At 40.2% G+C, this 20,523-nt stretch overlaps 1 protein-coding gene across 1 annotated transcript; it reads right to left on the bottom strand.

Annotated features, from left to right (window-relative positions):
- Positions 1-15,415: 15,415 nt before the first annotated feature.
- LOC134055533 (OX-2 membrane glycoprotein-like) lies at positions 15,416-19,828 on the bottom strand. The gene is made up of 4 exons (XM_062511932.1): positions 19,765-19,828; positions 18,673-18,999; positions 17,334-17,600; positions 15,416-15,528 (listed from the first exon to the last, which is right to left on the bottom strand). The coding sequence occupies exons 1-4, from the start codon at positions 19,820-19,822 to the stop codon at positions 15,416-15,418; spliced, it is 765 nt and encodes a 254-aa protein (XP_062367916.1). The 5' UTR covers positions 19,823-19,828.
- Positions 19,829-20,523: the final 695 nt, after the last annotated feature.

The following is a 20,523-nucleotide window of genomic DNA, read 5'->3' on the forward strand; positions in this document are numbered from 1 at the left end:
AATTACAAAATTCTAACCATATGAAAGCTGTGCCTGCCCAAGCCCACTCCATAGTGGCATGGATTATACACACACTATCTGAACAGCCACCCTGCACACGGTGCAAGCAAACAAAACAAGGATATCAAACTGAGTCTTCCTGTGCTACCCCAAGAGTGAAGTTAAACCACGGAGCAGAGGATTTACAGCTAATGTTAAATAATTTGCTATCCACATAATACATAAAATTAGGCTGATAGAAAATAAGTTCATGCCTGTTTTTCAGTACTCAACCCCTCAAATTTTCAGACTTTAAAAAGGTCATAAAGAACTGTAGGAACCCTGAAGCCTGAGGGTTTTAAACTTTCTGTGCTTTTTGACACTGACCCTCAAAAGAACATTGCTTTTGACTTGAGGCCTTGGAGAAGGCTTCCAAATTTGAGTGATGGAGATAGAATCACTGGTGTATAATTAGAATAGAATGTGTGATTTCACATGGTGAAGGGTTTTGAATTTGGGATTTTAGAATATAGTAATGGGTATGGGACAAGATGGATGTTCTTGGGTGTTGTCTCTTTCTTCCTTCTTATTCCTTCTTCTTCATGATTACAGGTAGTAGTTTTTGGATTGGATAGTTAGTACAACAGTGTGGGTCACAGGTGTTTGGTTACTGGGTCAAAAGTATAAATAATATAGATATTAACTTTTAATTGGATAGTTAGGCTTTAAAAGAACTTGTAACTAGCTAGATATATCTCCATTCTTCTTGCTTTCAGCTTGTTAGCTGGAAGTGTTACAGAACTCTGTGTACTTTAGATAATATTTAATACACAACCAAGTTCAAACAAGAAATCCGTCTCTTGTGCATTCTATCCTGACTCTGAGTGAAGGCAGAAGAAAAAAGAAGCTAACCATTAATATGTGGCACTGTGATCAACAAACAGAAGAAACAATTGTGCAGTTTCCAGGAATATCCTCCCTCTTATATTAAAATACCAGCCTTTCAACTAATACAGGAAAGTTTGAGAAGGGAAGACTTTGCAGCAGATACCTCATTTTAAACACAAGGCAAAAATATCCTGAGGAATATTTCCAGGAAACCAGAAATATCTTCTAGTTGATTCAGTCAGCTTCTTACATAAACCATTTGTGATTTCCACATCTGATCTTTCTCAATGGCTCTGTCTTCCCTGGTTTCAGCATAAAAGTTTTTCAAGGTGCCCATGCAGGTTTCCAGGGTTAATTTTTACCCCTAGGGTCTTTCTATTGGCTAGATTAGCATGGTAAGATGTTCCAGAAGGGAGAGGGAAAATATCTGAGTTGCCATCAGAGGCACAGTTCCTGCTCCTACTGGGAATGAGATTATTCCCATAGATGGAAGTACTACTTACATGAGAAAAAATGAAGGCAAAATAAGCTCTTTATATGGACTGTTAGGCACAATATTTATTACCCAGCAGAGAGTTTTGTCTTTCCCACATTTAATATCAGATTAACATTTCTCACAGAAATATCGTCTGCACAGCACAAATGGAAATGTGTCTGAAGACTCAGAGTCCAGATCTCACATGCCCCTGAACAGTCCCAAAAAACACGTCGCAGGAAATCCAACTGGGAGACTGTGACAAAAACCTCAGCCTTGATAGACAGAGCCATGCTGGGTCACCTCTGCAGCCTGCTGCTCTAAGTCCATCGTAGGGCTTCATGCCACCTCTGCTCCCTTGCTAATTTGTAGGGGTCAGGACCACATTGGAGGGATTCTTCTTCAATACTTCTCATTCTTGATAGACCACAAAACACCTTCTGTGTAAACCTCATGAGCTCGTGTCTTTGCTCCTCCTTGACCATGGGATTTCTGCTCTTCCAGGGAAAACTCAGTTTCTGTCTAGGAAGCAGACAACCTACTCAAGGAACTAAATTTCTCCAACTCCAATTTTTCAGTTGCTCGTGTGGCCAGTCTGTCACTGTACAAATACTGTGGTTCTGACAGGCAGCCAAACCAAAACATAGCTGGGCAGTGCAGGCAAAATAACAAATCCTCGTTCCAGTGAAGCAAATGGGAAAAGGATCTCAGCTCATGGTTATTACTGTAAGTTGCAATAAGATTTAGTTCCTCTGGTGCCCAAATCAGTTTAGAAGGTAGGACTCTCAGCTGCAAATCAGGAAGAGATGGGAGTGCTGAGGCCAGTGGGAGAGGGGAACTGTTCACTACAGAAGAACCCTGGCCAGCATCACTCTTACCCTATTGATGACAATATTGTGACAAATTCCCTGAGAATTCTAAAATTAAAATATCAATCCTAGGAAGCGCTGTGTACCTAAGTGCAAACATTTTCCTGAATAATTCATCTGAGATCTTACCATTAATTCAGGTCAAACATAACACATTTACCTTTACTTGACTCAACTCCAATCCTGTTCTTCCACACAGACAACAGCACAAGTAGCTACTTGACTTCAGGAGCATCATTTGGAAGCAGAGCAGGACACAGGAGCTCTCTCCCACGTCACCAGTGCAACCACTCTGTGCTGGGACACTCAGAGCTGTCAGGGAAACAAGCCAGCTTTCTCTCACCCCAAGTCTTCTAATCTCTCATTCCCAACATTATGCCTTACATGCTGTCCAAGAAAGTATTCTCCTGTGTTTCCATCAAAGCCTAAGGAGTTCTCCTAGTGCTGCTCTCATCATCACAGAGTTCTCACTCCCAGGTTAATTAGTCCAGAAATGAAAGAAGACTTACTAAGTGAATTTCAAAGTTATCACAGAATCATAGAGTATTCTGAGTTGTGGGAAGGCACCCCACAAGGATTATCAAATCCAACTCTCAAATGAATGGCCCATATGGGTATTGAGCCCTCAACCTTGGCTTTATTAGCACCATAGCCTAACCAAATAAGCTGTCTTATCCCGGGCTGTGACAGGATAAAGGACGCCAGAGAATGCCAATATTCACCATCCCTAAATAGGTTAGCTGAAATAACCAGCTGCTTAATGGAAATCAAACTTAATGCATGCAACAGTGGTGAGAGTATGTTTTCCTTTTACTCCATGGACCATGTTACTCAGGCCCCCAGCTGCACATTTTCTTTTTCTGTACATTTTGATGGAGCAATCATGCAGCCCAGCAAGGGCTGCACACGTCAGTGGGCTCCTCATGAACTCCAGGCAGTGTGTGCCCGGGATAAGGGCTCTGTGGAGCTCCTGTAGACAGACAGGAGCAGGGATATTTTCCCTAGGTCTGTCTACAGGTGTCCATGTTGTCTTTCCTTGAGGGTCTGTCTCCTGGTTTGGAAACAAGGACAAGATCTCACAGAAGCTATTTTCACTTTGTGGTTACTGTGACCCAGGAAGATGAAAACACCTTCCAGTGATGGAGTGACTGTTGTGAACACTGGAGTACCAGAGAGGGAAAGGAAGAAATCAGATGGAGAGCGTGTCCACATAAGCAAGAAAACAGGCCAAGTCCTTTGCAAAGAACAAGAATGATCAGGATGGAACTTATCCAGGACCAATGAATCAGGGAAGCCTGAACAGCAAAGGGCAAGATCAAGCGGAAGAAAGTTGAAATCAGGATTACTTTAGGAGTGGATAAAATAAAATATAAATAATTCTCTCACTGTGTGTTTTCTTATCAAATTACATTAACAAACTCTTGCCAGAACAGGCAATCTCTCTGATTCATACTTCATCAGCAAGGACCAACCTGCTTAACCTCTGTTTCAAGGGAGAAATGGGAAACTTTCTTTGTCAGCCATTGCACTTTGCTACATTGTTTTCCTGAAGTAATTTATTAGACTGCAATTAGTAAGGAAATATGTCTCCTCCTTTTCCTCTGAGGAAACCCAGATTAGTAAGGCTGGGGCTGCAATCCTATTCTTTATTTCCCAGTTCTGCCTCCCCAGGTGGCCACACTTCCTTCTTGCAGGCAGAGTGACTCAAAGAACCAAATTCACTTTGTTACCATTTCCCAGGATGCCCACTGAACATGGTCTTCAAAAAAAAAACCTTAAATGCTTTCAACTTGAAGTTGAAAGATTTTTAAACCTTTCTGGGTGAAAAACCACTGGTCATCAACATGCAAGTTCTTGTTCAGTGCAGATTCTGCTACTAGCTTTAATCCATCTAAAGGAAAAAAATCCAGACAAACCCCCACCATACATCCTCTTAGCTTGTAGCTTGGCTTCCTTCCCTGACATCTTGTTATGCAGCAGACCCTGAGAGCAGCTGCCACTATGCTTCCAAAGCAAACAGCATTTTAGTTAGCAGAGCAGCAGCTGGGAGACACAGAAATAAAGCAGGCAGGCACATGGCATGACTTATATGGAGAAGTGTCCAAGAAGCATCCCAAGCCTACTTCTCAGACTTGGAAACTGGAAACAATGTACCGAGGCAAAATTCATGGGTTGGTGAAGGATAAGGAAAGGATAAAGGAAAAACCACAAGGATGCATTCATTCACTACCTCAGAGGCAGCTGGAGCAGCTGCCTGACCTTGGGCTGGGTGGTCAGTGTGGCAAAGCAATGAGAAAACACTGAAAACACCCAAGGCAGAAAGGAGAAGTCATTCTCACAAAGTGATCAGAAGTGATTATTTTTTTTTCCAGATTCCAGCTTTCATAGGAACCCAGCCCTGCATATTGGTGGTTTGAAGACCCTCTCTGCATCATGGTGGTTACAAAGTTCTCTCTCACAGACACTTTACCTTCCTGTCACTTATGTCAGCACAACTCAGAGTAATGACATCCTTGATGTGATTAAGACAGGGATAAAAGAACACAAAGACAGGAGACAGCTGTAGGAATTAAACAATGCTCTGTGACTTGAAGAATAAAGCAAATATTTTTGACAGGTTCTGAGGACCAGGCTGACAGCCAAAAAACGAACCTTTTGTAGATTTTACAGCAACCTTGAGGTTTCCCTGAGGAAACATGCTGTTCTGCACGTTTATGTTTTGTGAAGTTAAGGGGGGCCAACCTACTCTTTCTAAGGCCACTTAACTCTGCTGCCATACCTCAGCCCACTGTTTGATTCCTGCCCTGCTCTGTCAGCACAACCCACCTTGCAGCTGGTGGCTTCAGCACCACTTGAGCCAGCTGTGCCAGGAGCTCCTGGGCCAGGCAGCATGTGCATCCTGCTCTTGTGCATGGTAAACACTGCTCTTCTTCCTGGGAAAAACACAGCTTGCCTTGTCAGGGCAGCAGCACTGCTGGCTCGCTGCTTTCCCTGATCTGAGAGTGTCACATTCTTAGAATCACAGAAGAGTTTGGTTTGGAAGGGAGCTTTGAAGGCCATCCAATGATCAGGGATATCTTCCACTAGACCAGGTTGCTTAGACCCCATCCAGCCTAACCTTGAATGTTTCCAGGGATAGGGCATCCACCATCTCTCTTGGCAACCTGCTCCAGTGTTTTACCACTCTCATTGTAAAATACTTCTTCCTTATACATTATCTATATTGACTCTCTTTTGGTTTAAAACTGTTATTACTTATTCTATAGCAACGAATTCCCAGGAGAGGAAACTACAATCTCCCACTGCTCAGGGTGAGTGAAGCATTGCAGCAACAAGACTTGCACTTTTGTTCAGCATCCAGGAGAAGGCTCTTCAGAAGCCATCACCAGCAACCATTTGTATCCTCGAGAAAATAAAAAGTTGATGTTGCAGTCTCTGGGAAACCTCTGGAAGTCACTGCCTATTGTATTTCACCAACAAATACAGCTCAGACAAAAAATAAACTGATGCCATTCGGATCTAGGACACAATCCCATGACACTCAGCTCCTCTAGGGATACAGTAGCATTTGCACATCCTTTTAACTATATTCAAGTTTCTCATTATTGCATCTTTTAAGAAGAAAAGTGCAAGTTGATGTAATGAGAAACAAAAATTACTGTGATTTCACAATTTATCTCAAAAGGCCAAATGTATTAAAGAGTACACTGGGTGACTAGTGCTTTTCCCAAAGGAATTATTCATATACTTAGCGCTCATGAGTAATACTTCTCTCATTGATTTATAAAAGCTCACAAGCACTGCACTACAAATGAAAGAAATTATGAGGCCTTATGTTCAAATTTTCTTTATTTAGCTTTTCATCCAGGAAATACAGAAAACAAGACAGACAATGTATCAGTAGAGCATGTAACTTTATGTAAAAATAATTAAGGAATGAACATGACACAGACAATAATTGCAAAAAACATAGAATACATTGTTTAGATTGACTGAGGTTATTTTCAAACCTGAACTAAACTGCAGCTGCTGTGGTCAAAAATACTGGTGTAAACTTATTTCAAAAGTTTTGTTCAAAACCTTCTTTTAAGAAGCAAAACTATCCCAAAACATCTTAAAAGCTCCATGAATTCCCATTTTCTGTTCTGAAAGGAAGCAAAGTAAAAATCAAAACTACTAAAAAGGACCCCCCCCCACCCCCCTCCAAAAAAAAAAATAAAAAGGACCAGTTGGTAGGTATTTTGGTTGGATCAGATCTTTTTTCTTTAGTTAGAAAAATTTAATGTACAAATAAATAATTAATATTGCGCCTACAATAGTGGAGCAAACATCATCCCTCACGTCCTCGGTAACACAAGGAGACAGACACACCAAACTTTTTACCAGACTCCAGAGAGGCCACTGCTCTAGAATCAGCAAAATATTTGTTCTGAACACTGAGTTAGTCCTAAGTTTTAAATCTCCGTTGTTGATTTTTTTCAGCCTGATAGTTTGTACCCCTAATAAACACATGACATAAAAGGCACAGTCCAAAATGCTGTGCGCTGTGGTAAGACAGAGTGTTTCAGATGCACAGACGCTTATCAAAGCCAAAAGAAAAGAGAAAATACTGTTGGTGACCCTGATACAATGACAAACATTCAGACAGAAAGAAGACTGGGAAACACCTTAAACACTAGCACTCCCAGCTGAGCAATAAACCACCAGAGGAGCCCCTGCAGTCCTCCCATCTGTCTATCCTGTCACTAAAATGGGCCACTGAGAAGGTACACCCAGAGACAGACTTGCTTTCAGCAGTCTTTGTCCTGGAGGGCAGGCACTGAGCCCTGCGAAGGTGCTCAGAGGCTGTCATGGTTTAACCCCAGCCAGCAACTTAGCACCACACAGCTGCTTGCACAGTCCCCCAGGAGGGAAGGGGAGAGTCAGAATGGCAGCCTCATACTAACTTCTATCAGGAAAATTAAATTTGTCCAAACCAAAATGGAGGCAGAGGGCACCTGGAGCCTTCAACCCCTCATGAAGATGAGGAGCTGCAGGGCAATGCCCAGGAGTGCATGGTCCTCCTGAGTAGCTTCTGCTGCCCAGCAAGAGGGGATCAAGCACCTGGAACTTGTGGGAAGAGTGGAAATGGCCAGATAACAGGCTTGGGCTGGCAGTGATGAGCAACTTGGGATAGTGAGAGAGGAACTCCAATCCAACCTGGGGACAGGAGCAGAATTAAGTCCAGCTCCTAAGAATAGTGCAGTGTCTTTATCTGCTACCAAAAGCATGACAAATCAGCAAGCTCAGTCTCTGTAAGACTGCCAACTGATATCATTGCAGCCACAGTAGTGACACAGGATAGTGAGCTCAGCGTGTGACATCCCACCCAAGGGAATCATGGCTTTTGGCCATCTAAGCAATCTATCTGTGTTTAAAAAGATAAAATAAAAATGGATGAAGACAAGAAAGACTGCTCTGAACAGTGCATAAGCACAAAAACTATTGATGAAACCCATGTCTTTTGACAGCAAGGAGTAGGATAGGGTATTAACAGAAAGGAAAGATGGAGAAGACAATGCTCTCACTACTGGTCTTTGTTACCATCTTCTCCTCACTCATATATTTAACCCCATCACACACATCCCTAAAAAACCCAGAAAACACAGAAGAAAACATTTCAGGATTAGAAAGAAGTCAAATAAAGTAAATTACTTTTATGTTATACAAATGACTTACAATTCTTCCTTCCAAACTGTGGCTGCTACTGCCTTTATGTAGCCATGCGCTTGGAGAACTAGGGCTCTCCCCCAGTAACTCTGACAGATGATGTGTGGTTTTAGTCGTGTGATTTTGAGTCCAGCAGGTCTTTCCAGACAGAGAAAAAGGAGTTGGAACAGCTGGATAAGAGAAGAAAAAACAGATGACAGGAAGAGAATGATGAACTCTCAGAGTTGCTGCAAGTGAAATTGCCAACAGATGTTAGCAAAAATGAAATCCCTCTCTACTGCAAGAACAATTAGGCACTGGAAGAGAGTCTGCAGAGCTTCTATCCATGGACATTTCCAAAACTCAGCTGGAAGAAGACAAATGCATTTTGCTCAGAGGCAGTACCAAGATTGGCATGGGCAAAGAAGGTTTTGCCTGACAAAATCTCCTCCTCTGCAGAGCAGCAGACCAAGTGGACCCTCGAGTCCTACATTTTAAGGGCCTAGACCAGCTAACAAATGTTGTGTTAGCTGTTCCAGTGATCAGCTCAGCTTCCAGACAGGGCAGTGTATATGATTTCTTCTCCTTCTTTTGCTGTTTCTTTCCAGCCAGTCAAGCCACTATGTGTAACGTTGACTTCAAGCTGCTGGCTTCTAATGATCTGGTAGATAGATGGAAATTCTCGAGGATCCTAGAAAACAAACAAACAAAAAAAAAACAACCCCAGGAAAGGATGAGTTCTCACCATTTTGTTGCTGTCTCAGGTTTTGCTTAGCAGTGCAGTTGCTGTTGGGACAGGAGGAAGAGAAATGCCCAGTGGGGAACATGGGGAACAACAGTTACAAACCCATCCTTTGGTGAACAACCTCCCTGCTTGTTTTAATTCTGGAAAACACATAAACTGTGGAATTCAGAATATGACATAAGGAATATACAAAACCCGGGAAGGATTTGTAAACTGTGAATGGTAAACCAACTTTCTTCACAGGTAATAATACACCAATAATTAATTAATACATGTATTTTAACTATATAAGTAATTGGATATTTCAGAATATCCTTTGTATGTTTGAGATTCAGTTTGAAAATCTATCTTTACATGGTTTCAAAGAAAATAATAAAATATAAGGCTTCTTTACTTTTCATGTAGAGGAGTATGAAAGAGGTTCCTCATCTAACAAACCTGCATTCAGACAAAGTATTTTGTGAAGTATTTTGGAATCCAGAAGATAAATAATTCCTACCAAGGAAGTGAATGAGAAATTGGAACAGCAAGGCAACTATTCACATATTATAGGAATGCTATTTGTTCTCCCTTTGAGCTGTCAGCCTGAACTTTATTTTCTGGTTAATATACAAAGCCCTATTGTTGGAGTGAAAAGAAGAAAAGACCAGAAAATTACTTCATAATGACATATGAGCACAAACATGATACACAGGATAGAAATTGTACTAATCACATATACTAAAAGCCCCCCTGTTTGCAAAGAAAAGGCTTTGTGTTTTGGTAGCATAGACTCCAGTGCCTTCACTCTAGATGTGCAGGACAAACTCCAAGATGTTTCATACAGCACTACCTTCACCCGGTCAGTAGCAAAACAGGATTAATTTCATCCTTCCAGACAAAAGCCCCAGCCATGGCCCTGGAGACCAGAATTCACCCAGTGACCTTCCCCTCCTTCCTCCTCTGCCACTCCCTTTTCCCTGTTCTCCTAAATGGAATGCAGGATAAAGGAGCATGCTCTTCCCAGGAAAATATGGCAGGGAAAACAAACAAAACACCAGCCATTCATCCCTGTCCTTCACAATGAAAAGAAATAGCACTAAAGAACAGAAAGCTTGCAAAATGTGCCCATCCTCCCTCTATATATGATACAGACCAGAGGGTACTGGCAGACACATTTCTGGGAACAGAAAATTAGTTGGAATTACTAGGGAACAAGGACCTGTCTGGAAAAAGTGTGTTCTTAAACCCAGAAAGCATCTTTGCTTGAGTTACAAAATATTTATGTCTGCAGGAAACCTGACAGCAGAATTACCCTTTCACTAACATTTTTGTCATGAGGTTTGCTGTTTGGTTTTTTAATTCCTCCCCTCAGTAACTCTGTTTAGGTCTGTTTGTCTCTACTGTTTTTATACTGTGACATTTTGGGTTTTGGGATTTTTGTTTGGTTGGTTAGCTTGCGGGTTGGTTAGTCTGGGTTTTTTTGGTTTAGTATTAAGAAGGGTGAAGGAATGAATCTGTTGTATATTCACTGCATGTTTTTTTTTCTATTTTGCAGGAATTCAAAATAGGATGGATATAATCTCCTACTCCCCTTAAAACCATACTTGAGAGGAAACCAAAACTACTCTAAAATGAGCCTCACCAGCTGGGACATGACTACCAGAAACCCATTCCTCTGTGAGCAGAGGAAGTGTGTCATATCCATCTAATTAATAAAACAGGGAGTTATATCCTGAGTTTGTCATCTGAAAGTCTGGTATTTAATGGTCTTCTCTGGAAATATTATTCTGAATTTTTCCCTAAAAACAGGCTGCTACTATATTGTTCTCAGCTACCAAGACCCTTGCTAATAAGAAAACCAGATGTCAAAGCAAACACTGAAGAAACACGCCAAGTCGTAAGATAAAAGAAGAATTGTAATTTTTATGACAGACCTTAGAACCAGAGCCTTGCCCAAACTGAATACAGACTAGAGAATACTGCTACAATGACTCTTCCAGAATTAGTTACTATCTTTACTATAAACAAAGCAATGAAAAGTGTAACCAAGTACTTGTTCTTATAAAGTTTCCCAAAACCTGGGATTCTTGCATAATACTTATAGCCCAGCCTTCCAGGACATATTTGGCCACCAAAATTTGGGTTTCTTATACCCACATATTATAGCTGATCAGCCAAGCTGCTATTTTACACTTATCAGACCTGATTCTATGCTATTTATAGCAACTATCAAATTCAAAAGGTAACAATCAGGGAATCTTAAATTCCTATTCAGGGTATTAAATGATAACCAGCTTGTAGCAGAGGTATTTTGTGCCTGTTTTGGGGTACTTGTCTAACATATTAAGCACATTGAGGTTCAGCATTTTTTGGAACACAGATAGCTGGTTGTGTTCAGACACAAACAGAATCCTAGAATCATTAAGGTTGGAAAAGACCTCCAAGATCATCAAGCCCAACCTTTGACTGAACACCACCTTGCCAAGTAAACCACAACACTAAGAGGCAAAGGCAATGCTGCTTACATCTGAGCTCCATAAAATCTCTGCTCAAAGGAGAACCTGAATGTTTTGATTTCCAAACAGGAAAAACACATTTCTATGCTGGTGCTTTCTGCAGAATGGAATTTTTGGTCTGGCCTAGTCCCTTCTTCTGTGACTCTTCAGGTTTTCTTATTCCAGGTTAACTTACTCTGTTCAGCTTTCTTATCTATTCAATATCATACCTACCCAATTAGAATTCACATTTTTTCCCCTTGTTTTTTTTAAACACAAACATACTATTCGAATATTTCCGAAGTTTTCCACATGGAAAAACCTGTATAAGCTGCCTAAGAGAGATCAACATACAAATTTTTATAAATAAAACCAACCAAACAAACCAAAACCCCCAACCATTCTGGCCTCTACATGCATTTGTGAAGTAGTCCTTCCTCACATGTTACCACAAGCCTGAAGAAAAAATAAATGCGTGGAATTTTATCCCCCCCGCAGACTGATACTTCCTAAGAATTAACAATAAAGCTTTTTAATTGGACAGGCTGAAATATGAGTATCCTGCAAGCCATGAAATAAGCAAGTGATGCTGTGGAAAGCACTCAAGCAAAGACATATAAATGACAGGTAAGTCACAAAAATTTATTCAGGCTAATAGCCTTTATTTGGCTTCTGCCCAGGCACTGGGTTTCTTAACTGGACTGCTTTATCTCAGTGTGGTCTGCAGCTAAGCTCTATTAGTTGAGTAAGGGATGAAAGGATTTAACTTTTTATCAGATGAGCAACACCAAGAAACTTCAGGCATGGGAGAATTTATGTCTGGAGATTCTTTGCAGCCTGCTCATTGCACTTACATTGAGTGGTTAGCTCAGCTGGGTTTGCCAGCCTACTTGGTAGAGGACGAGATGTGAGTTTTCCAAAGCTTGTGTGTCAGCACTTCCTACAAAGGCTGGTCAGCTTGATTCCAAAAAAGTCACTTATCCACAAATGTTGTGAAGACACTTCCCTTGGGACTTATTCAGGGAGAACCAAAATGTGTGTATGCTCTGTAACTGGTACACAAGACAAATGCCTGAGGGATGGGACATCAACTTTCAGCCCTAGATACCTGATTTCCAAGTATCTACCATGAAGAGGAACAAAAATAAAAGCAAAGCAAAACTTAACCACACGCTCAGAACCAAAAGCACTTGGAAGGAACTTCGTCAGAGAAGGCTCCCCAGCCACCCAGATGAAAAGCTACTGATTTATTTTGAAAACTGAGCATTTTGGCAAGCCTGGAAAGGCTGTACTTGTTATCCAGTGCAGAATGAAAAGAAGTACTGAAGCCCCAGACAGACCCTGGTATTCTCGAGCCAGTGCTATCAGCTCTCTATTGAGCTGTTACAAACAGCACATCCAAAAATATGTGCGTAGGCTCTGCATCTCATTTCCCCCAGTCTGAGAACAATAGAGGACAAAAACAGAAGAGGGTTTTCTGCAAGACAGTACTGCCTCCTGGGACCAGCTACAACCAATGTTTAAAAAGCATAAACATATTTTACAGATGACCAAGGAAAAAACAAGTCGTCACAAAAGCAGGCTAAGAAGTTGTGGGGATTTCCTCTTCACAGTACTTGTGGAGTGGTGGCACACTGTAAATGTGGCGTTAAAAATTACCTTAGCTCCACAAATATTAGTATTCTAAGGATGGCCAGGAAAGTCCCACATACATGGAATAATATACAAGATGAACTGTAAGTAACCCTTAGCCACCAGCAGAAAAGAGCATCCTGGGAGAGAAAAAAAAATAATCAGATGGCGACAGAGTGATTGAACTGCACCACCTGAAGTTTTACAGCAAACTAATTAATGATGCTTTCAGGGAAACAGATGTAAATTAAAAAGACACACTACACATTTTGCTAAGATGGTCAGTGTATGAAGGAATATGATCAGCTGGTCAAAATTACTCTGAATAAAGTAATGCTGCCTTTATTCAAAACTGATCCAGGCCAGTGCATTACATTTTTGAAACTCAGGACCAAAGAGCAACTGAAAACATACAGACTATGGCTGATAAAATCCAGACTACTTTAAAAGAACAGGAACTTAATGACTCACAACCTCACTGCAGAAGTTACATTCTGGCATCAGCAATAATCAAAACCCATGAAAAACCAAAAGGACCACAAACAACTGATGTCATTCAAATCCCAATTTCCTGATAAACTTTAACCAAACAAACACCCAATACTAAATGCTGCTCATCCAATTTACTCCCTCTGCCCCACTGAACAAGGATTTATATTAAGTCTTGACCTTGTGACATGTTGGCATACGTGTGGGGTCAGGAATCTTGACATCTTCCCAGGCAGCAGGACATGAGAGCCCACTTTTCTTGGAGACACAGAGGAACTTCAAGCTTTGAGCCTTTAGCTAAGGAAAAAGAGGCACATTGCTTTCAGTTGGAACTAATGCTTTTCTGTGTCTTAGGCTTTCCTTACAAGACAGGGAAGGGGCATCTGTTCAGTTTCCCAAATAACCTGTAGGTTCTGTTGTTGTGCATCACAGCAGTGTCTGCAAAGCAGGAAATCATGTCTTAAGTGAGCCATGTCATGGCACAAGGATACATGAAATGGCCTGGGGGTTCCAAACCTGATACCTAGTGTGTGGTGTAGGGTGTAAGAAACCTGCTGTCACTGCCTGCTACAAACTGGCACGGAACCCACGTAAGGGCATTGCCCAGGGAACTGCTAGTATCCACAGGGCAGAGTCATGCCAGGACACGTTAACATCCTCAGCCTACTCAAAACATGAACAACTGGTCTTGTCAAGCTGCATTTCACTGAGTGACACTGGTCCAGCTTTGGGCCTCAGTGCAGACACAGCATCCTTGTGTGATTCTCATCTGCCATGCAGTGAAGGGGCTTCAAAACACAGCAAGGCAGCACCTGTGCTTTTTTTTGTACTCTCTTTTCCTGGTCGATCTCAGATCTGCTCTAAGGGGTGATGCCAAAGCTCTATGAGATCACCTCCATCTCAAGGTCTCTCCTTCAAGGTATGCTTAGTACAAGCTCATTTGTGTTTGGAATGGTTGTTCTAGAATAAAAATACATCTTTCTTGTGGACATTTAATATTTTTCTTCTGATCCTTTAATAAGCAGTGTTTAAGAACAAACTCCTTGCACTTTAACTTCCAGGTTGGTCTGAAAATTCAACAAGATATTTTATCTTCTGAATTTTTTATAGGATCAATGAAAATCTCACATATATTTTACAATTAAGACATAATATCTGGGGTGTAAGAACTGTTAAATTATCTTTCTTCTCAGTGAAGACTTTTGTGTCTCTGTCAGTAGAAGATTCATTAGGTCAAACCCTCTTAATAGTAGATGCTGTAGGTCTAAGTTCACAATAGACAGGTGTATAGTCCTTGAAACACTTTTTTTACTTTATATCATATTATTGCCCTGAAGCAAGTATCTTAATAGCCATGAACTGAGTTAATATATGCTGGTGCTTCTAAATATACTAGTGGAATTTAAAGCCAGACATAGAATTTGGATTTAGTTAAACAACAGTGAAACTACCAACGACCACCAAATTTCTGTGATTTCAGAAGGTTATGGTATGTGTCCCCCCCTCAACTTTTTCCATTCATTATGTTGTTAATAATTAAGACTAGAGAATTGAATTGATCCATGACCAGGTGATTACACACTCAGAGACGTTACACTGACTTCAACTTCTCCTTAATTCATCATTAGGAAGCACACTCGTGCTAAATTTGAGCACAATTCTTCATCATATTATCCTGTTTGTCTTTAAAAATACAAAGATGGTGTCGTCACCAGTAGAAAATGCTTCCCCTGAGGTGACATCACTCTCCATGAGTGGATTTATCTTCAATGCCTACTTCACCTGCCAAAAATTATCTGAGCATACTACAGTTTGTGGGCTTCCAGGAAAATGTGAAAGATAAGTGAATTACTTCTGCTGATACTGCTACTTCAAAGCAAACCAAAAGCAGCATGTCCTGCTCAGCTTGGATCCTTCCCTCACAGTTTCCAGTCTTGGATTGTCCCTTGGCAGTGGGAAAACAGCTCTTAAACTTACATGCAACTGAGGCAACCTCTAAAAACTGTAAACATATTGCTATTATTATTATTATTATTATTATTATTATGTTGTCCAATATGACAGTCATACCCCCAGTGGTATCCCAACAAAGTCTCACTCTTCTCTGGAGATGATCAGACCTTATTATGGGCTCTAGGAAAACCACGTTTCCATACGTTGGTGACTCACCACTTCAATTTCTTCTGCATAGGATCTTCCTCCGGAACAACATAATCAGAACCAGAACTATGATGACTACTAGAAACACTGCAATAATCACCAACCAAAGCAATGATGATCCCTCTTCTGTGAAAACAAAACAACAAAACACCCCTGGCAAATTAATCTAGCTTATTGAGGAAAAAAGCAAAACGAGCCAAGAGGAGCCAGTGGTTCCCCTGATATAGTTAAAGGTATTGCTATAAGGTAAATGGAAGCAGCAATTGCTCAAAAGAGAGAATAAACCTATGTATCTTCAAAAATAAACTACTTGCCCACAGAAAATTGGAGGAAGAGATGGGCTCATGGCAAAGAACACTGCCATTCCCATGCCTTATACAGAGGTTGGCATACACACACAAGCAGAACTTCATATAAGTCTTAACACTTTCAGAAGAGTTTGCTTGTTCACCCAGAATTTTATTATTTTTACTTTTAAACACTTTTGAAAAGGCAACATTAATTTTAAGGGAAGAAGTCAGCCTATGTTTTACTGCCTGCAAATACATCTACCCAACAGCAGAACGTAAATGTTCCTCCCTGGTTAGACATTAGCCACTTAATTTGACTGCCATTAATCAAAATGTTATTCAAGGGCTCATTTCACTGACATTAGCTGGAAAATTATATGACTTGAAATTTATTTGACTCAAGCCATAACTATTATGTCTTTTAACAAAGCTACGTTGAACTACTCATTTGAATTTTTTATCCTCTGAAATATAAGATTGTTAAAACAACATGCTGTTAGCTGATTTTTTTCATCCACTTAGCAAGAAATAACAACAGCCTTAGTTTTCTGCTTTCTGAGATACACATTTTCTTTTCAAATTATCAAAACAAAAGAATGTTGAAGACAGGACAAAAAGATTAATATGCTTTTTCAGAATTTTAATGTAATTCAGAATTAAGAACTAAATTGCTTTTGAATGTTTAGAGAGCAGATATTAAAAATCAGATCTTGCTCTTTACTACTATTCCTATAACAATCACTTCTTGAGCATGCAGTTTCAGAATTAACCCACAGCTACAAACTGCTTTCCTTGTCTTGTTAATTTACACGTGGTCTTCAATTTAAGGCTCTGGATATAGAGACATGAATTTTAAATCACCTAAGTCAATGCTCCTGTATGAACTAAAAATGAACTGTATGAACTAAAAACCTTCACCTTTTAATGTTTCTGTTCCCTATCTGCAGAAACAGGGTCAAAATCTTTCCAGCAGAACAGAATGTTGGAAGAAGAAATAAAATTAACACTACACGATGCTCAAATGTTACATTAATGTACGTAAGGCTTCTGTATAAACCAAATGTAAGAATCTTCATCTGACCCTCTCCCTGTATACCTGAAAGTACTATTCCTCCCTGACCGTTATGGCAGTGGACATGTGCCTTAGTACAAAATCAGAGAAACTAAATCATAATGTACCAGTTAAATGCAACAAAACTTGCAGTAAATTGAACTGAAACAGTTGATTCAGAGATAATTTGTTACGAATTTCAAAATTTCCGGTTCATCAAGCATCCCCGTAGAATATCTGCTCATCTTTCTACTCACAGATATCAGCTGCCATATTTATATTTATTTTTAGACTGCTAAAAAAAATTATGAAGGCCTACGTGGAAACCTATGTTCAACTTGCTGCAAAATGCTTGGTGCCTCTAAACCCCAGATCTAATCTGTAGTTGATTAGTCTGGCTTTTTTTTCCCCTCTTGTAAAGGACAAGTATGTATGTAAGTACCTCAAAGACAACAATGGATGCAAATAGGATTTCGTGACACACACACACATCTCATTCCATCCTCTTCCCAGAAGATTCCTATCCAAATATGCTACTGCAAATAAATGAAGCTGAGAAAGCTAACAAGTTGTTTGTACTGCTTACCTACCTCCTTTTATTTTCACAGGCAATTCAACTGCTTCGTTTGTGTTGCTTACTGTGCAGGTCAAATCCTGTGCACTGATGCTCTGAATGTTGTAGATTTCCAGTTTACTGGTGATGGACACAATCCCATTTTTGTGCTTGACTGTCTTCTCTGTAGGAGTAGAATTGAACAGTTTGTTCCAGGTGATGGTGGGCTCTGGGAGGCCATGAGCATCACAGACGGCTATCAAATGATTTTCAGAAATGTTGTGATAGACAGATGCATTGAGACCTTCCAACACACAAATGAGACAAGGCGTCACCACAGTGAGCACCTGGTCCTAAGCAGTAGTAGCAGCCTAACCATTACAAACCAGAACAAAGCTTACTGGTTTCACACTGAGCCCAACGGCAAGGAATGCAAGAAGAGTTCCTTGCGTCACGGCACCACCACGACTCAGTACTCCTTCCCCCACACTGAAATTACATACTGTTATAAATCATGCAAAACTCTGTTTTCTTCATGTGGGAAAAGCCAATTCTTTACTCACATAATGCATTTTTATATAGTTTTTACAGACTTTGTGCTTAACTCTAATTGGTTATTAGTTTTCTTAGCACATCTTTTATTGGTCAGAAGGTGACTTTGTGTGTATATGCTAAGGTTCAAGTGTTTACATTTTTCTTTTGTGGGTTCTCATGGGACAAACCTTATTATTTACACATGTGCACTTCTTTTGCACCCAGGAATAGGTTGTTGTGTTAACGAACTTCTTGTACTAAGATTGCTTTCAAATGGGAACTTGCAAACTGCACTTAGAAGAAGTGACAGGGTAGCTTTAATTTAGCAGAGCAGGCCTGATTTTATGAGGCCTTTCTTTTATAATTCCTTTACCTGTCTATAATAATATACCCCAAAGATTTCACTCAATCTGAAAGCCAAGTATTAAAATAATCTGTTCAGTAAAATAATTCATTGGTCCTATCTGCTAATTCCCTATCAATGATAGGGCTTGGCAGAACAGCTCACAGCACTGGGGTTGTATCTTGCACCAAAAGGAAACTGAAATGGGCAATGTTGGCTTGCCCAAGGTCCATCTGGGACTGATCGAAGACTTATAAAGATTCTACTCCTTGCTTTTCAGCTGCTACTCAAGGAATAACAAGTAAGAGCCAAAACAACCACAATAGTCTTGAATAAGACCCACAGAATTTTGGTCACAAGCAGTAGTGCTCCGTTTCTACATCATGTTCCACCAAGGGACGTTCCTACCATTGCAGTTCTTCAATCTGCTCAAGGAAATACTGTGGGTGAAAAAACACCTCTTATTTCACTAGAGACATATTCCCGAAGAGAACCTCACCAAAAACGCTCAGGCAGGTATTTCCTGAGAAGGAGCCCAAAGGGTAAACATTGAAGAGGCACTTGTAACATCCTGAATCATCCATTCTAGTATCCCAAAAAGTTATGCTTGTCTTATTGAGTTCCAAACTTGTGAAATTCATTCTGTCTTTATAGGGCTCATGAATCTTTAATCCATTTGCTTCACTGTATGTAGCTATATTTGCATTTAATCCTTCTGAGTCCTTTTGCCATGTCACTTGCACAACATCCATGGGTTCTGTCAGGACACAGCTCAGAGTCACATTGTCACCCATCCTCACTTCTGTGTGTCCAGCCTGAGGAACCACTGCAATGACAGTAAACAGTAAATGAGATGGGCAGATATTGCACATATTCAGAATCTTACTGTTAATTCTAAGGCCTGGATTACCCACAGACACAACTTCTTATGTTACATACTATTTCTGTGGCTTTCCCCCACAAAAGAGTCTGTCTCCTGCATACTCCTAGAAATCAATGAAGTTATGTTGATTTACATTGGCTGAGGCTTTAACTTTCTTCTAAGCTGTTCAAAAGACAAAAAAAGGCTTACTTATTTCTGTACCCACACCTGTAGATTTCCCTCTTAAATCAGCTCATGACTTCTTATGCTCAGCAAATACTCAATTTTTGTTCCCTGACAGCTAGAGGAAGTTTGAATGCATAAGAGAAGTACACACCAAGACATTATCAGAGAAGTAAACATCAAAATGCCTTTAAAAGGCTTTTTGAACTGTAGTTTCAGAGTTCATGGTGCATTTGAGATGATGGGAAGGAAGTTCTGTAGAGATGCTCTACTCTTGGAAGCTGTCAGCTCAGGTTAACAATGGTGTCCAGTGTCACTGTAGATTTGGGATGCTTCTTGTCCCTCCCATCTCTAAATGCCGGTCCGGGAGGTTTTGTGTCACAACTACCAGCTCCATGTCTCTGTCTCAGCTATGTAAGTATGTAAGTTAAACAGCACCAGCAATCTGTATTTCACCTATTTTTGTCTCTTACTCTGTTGAAGCCTCAGAAATCTGAAACCAGTTCCCCAAACAATTACAAGAAGATTTCAGGAAATTCAACTTACCATTTTCCTTTCCAAGCCCAGAGTATGCCAAACATAAAACCAGAATTTGTAAAGTCATTTTGGAAGAAAAAAAAAATCTGCTTCCCCTAAAGAAAGACAAGGTGAGATGACAGATCATTTTCTGGCGATATTGTACATTCAGGATGCAAAAACTAAGAGACGATTTCTCATGTGGAAAAGAGTGTTGTTCTGGGGTCAGACAACAAGGCTTGACAAGTCTTATTGTCCTGTTTCCTACAAAGGAACTGCCAGTTCCTGTCTGGAACTGAAGCTGGCATTATATTTAAGTGGAAACATTATTTTGCAAAAAAATGCCTCTGTAAAACACTCTACCCACTGCAGAGTTTTTTTTGGCTAATGCATGCAAAACTAGCTGATGTATCTTGGGACCATCTTCTGTCGAGAATGTAAGCAAAGCCCAACCTTTTAAAGATTTTCACTACATGCAAAAAATAAAAGAGCCAAACAACTGAAAAGCATTTTCTGTATTGCACAGGTTAAAAAAGAGGACTGGTAAATAAATAAGATGAAGGAAAAAAGTATTTGCAATCAAATTGTCAGCAAACTTGCATAAACACTGCATACATCCACAACCAGTAACCCAGTGAAATTTTAAACGTGCTGTGCTAAAACAACTCCTGATATAACTGTCCAGTTACCAAGAACAAATATGGACCAAGTTGTTATGTGCAGAAACAAGAACCCATAAGCAATGAGCCAAATGAAAATTTTGTGTAGTCAGATATTTGAGCACAGTTA

The sequence above is a fragment of the Cinclus cinclus genome, chromosome 2, assembly GCF_963662255.1.
Source record: "Cinclus cinclus chromosome 2, bCinCin1.1, whole genome shotgun sequence".
In the NCBI taxonomy this organism is placed as follows: domain Eukaryota; kingdom Metazoa; phylum Chordata; class Aves; order Passeriformes; family Cinclidae; genus Cinclus; species Cinclus cinclus.

Excerpts from the sequence above, each read along its gene's own strand:
- LOC134055533 (XM_062511932.1), bottom strand. The coding sequence starts at position 19,822 with ATGACTTTACAAATTCTGGTTTTATGTTTGGCATACTCTGGGCTTGGA. Across the intron at positions 19,000-19,764 it reads TGGGCTTGGAAAGGAAAATG|TGGTTCCTCAGGCTGGACAC; the intron begins GTAAGTTGAATT and ends CTGTCATTGCAG. Across the intron at positions 17,601-18,672 it reads TACCTGCCTGAGCGTTTTTG|GTCTCAATGCATCTGTCTAT; the intron begins GTGAGGTTCTCT and ends GTGTGTTGGAAG.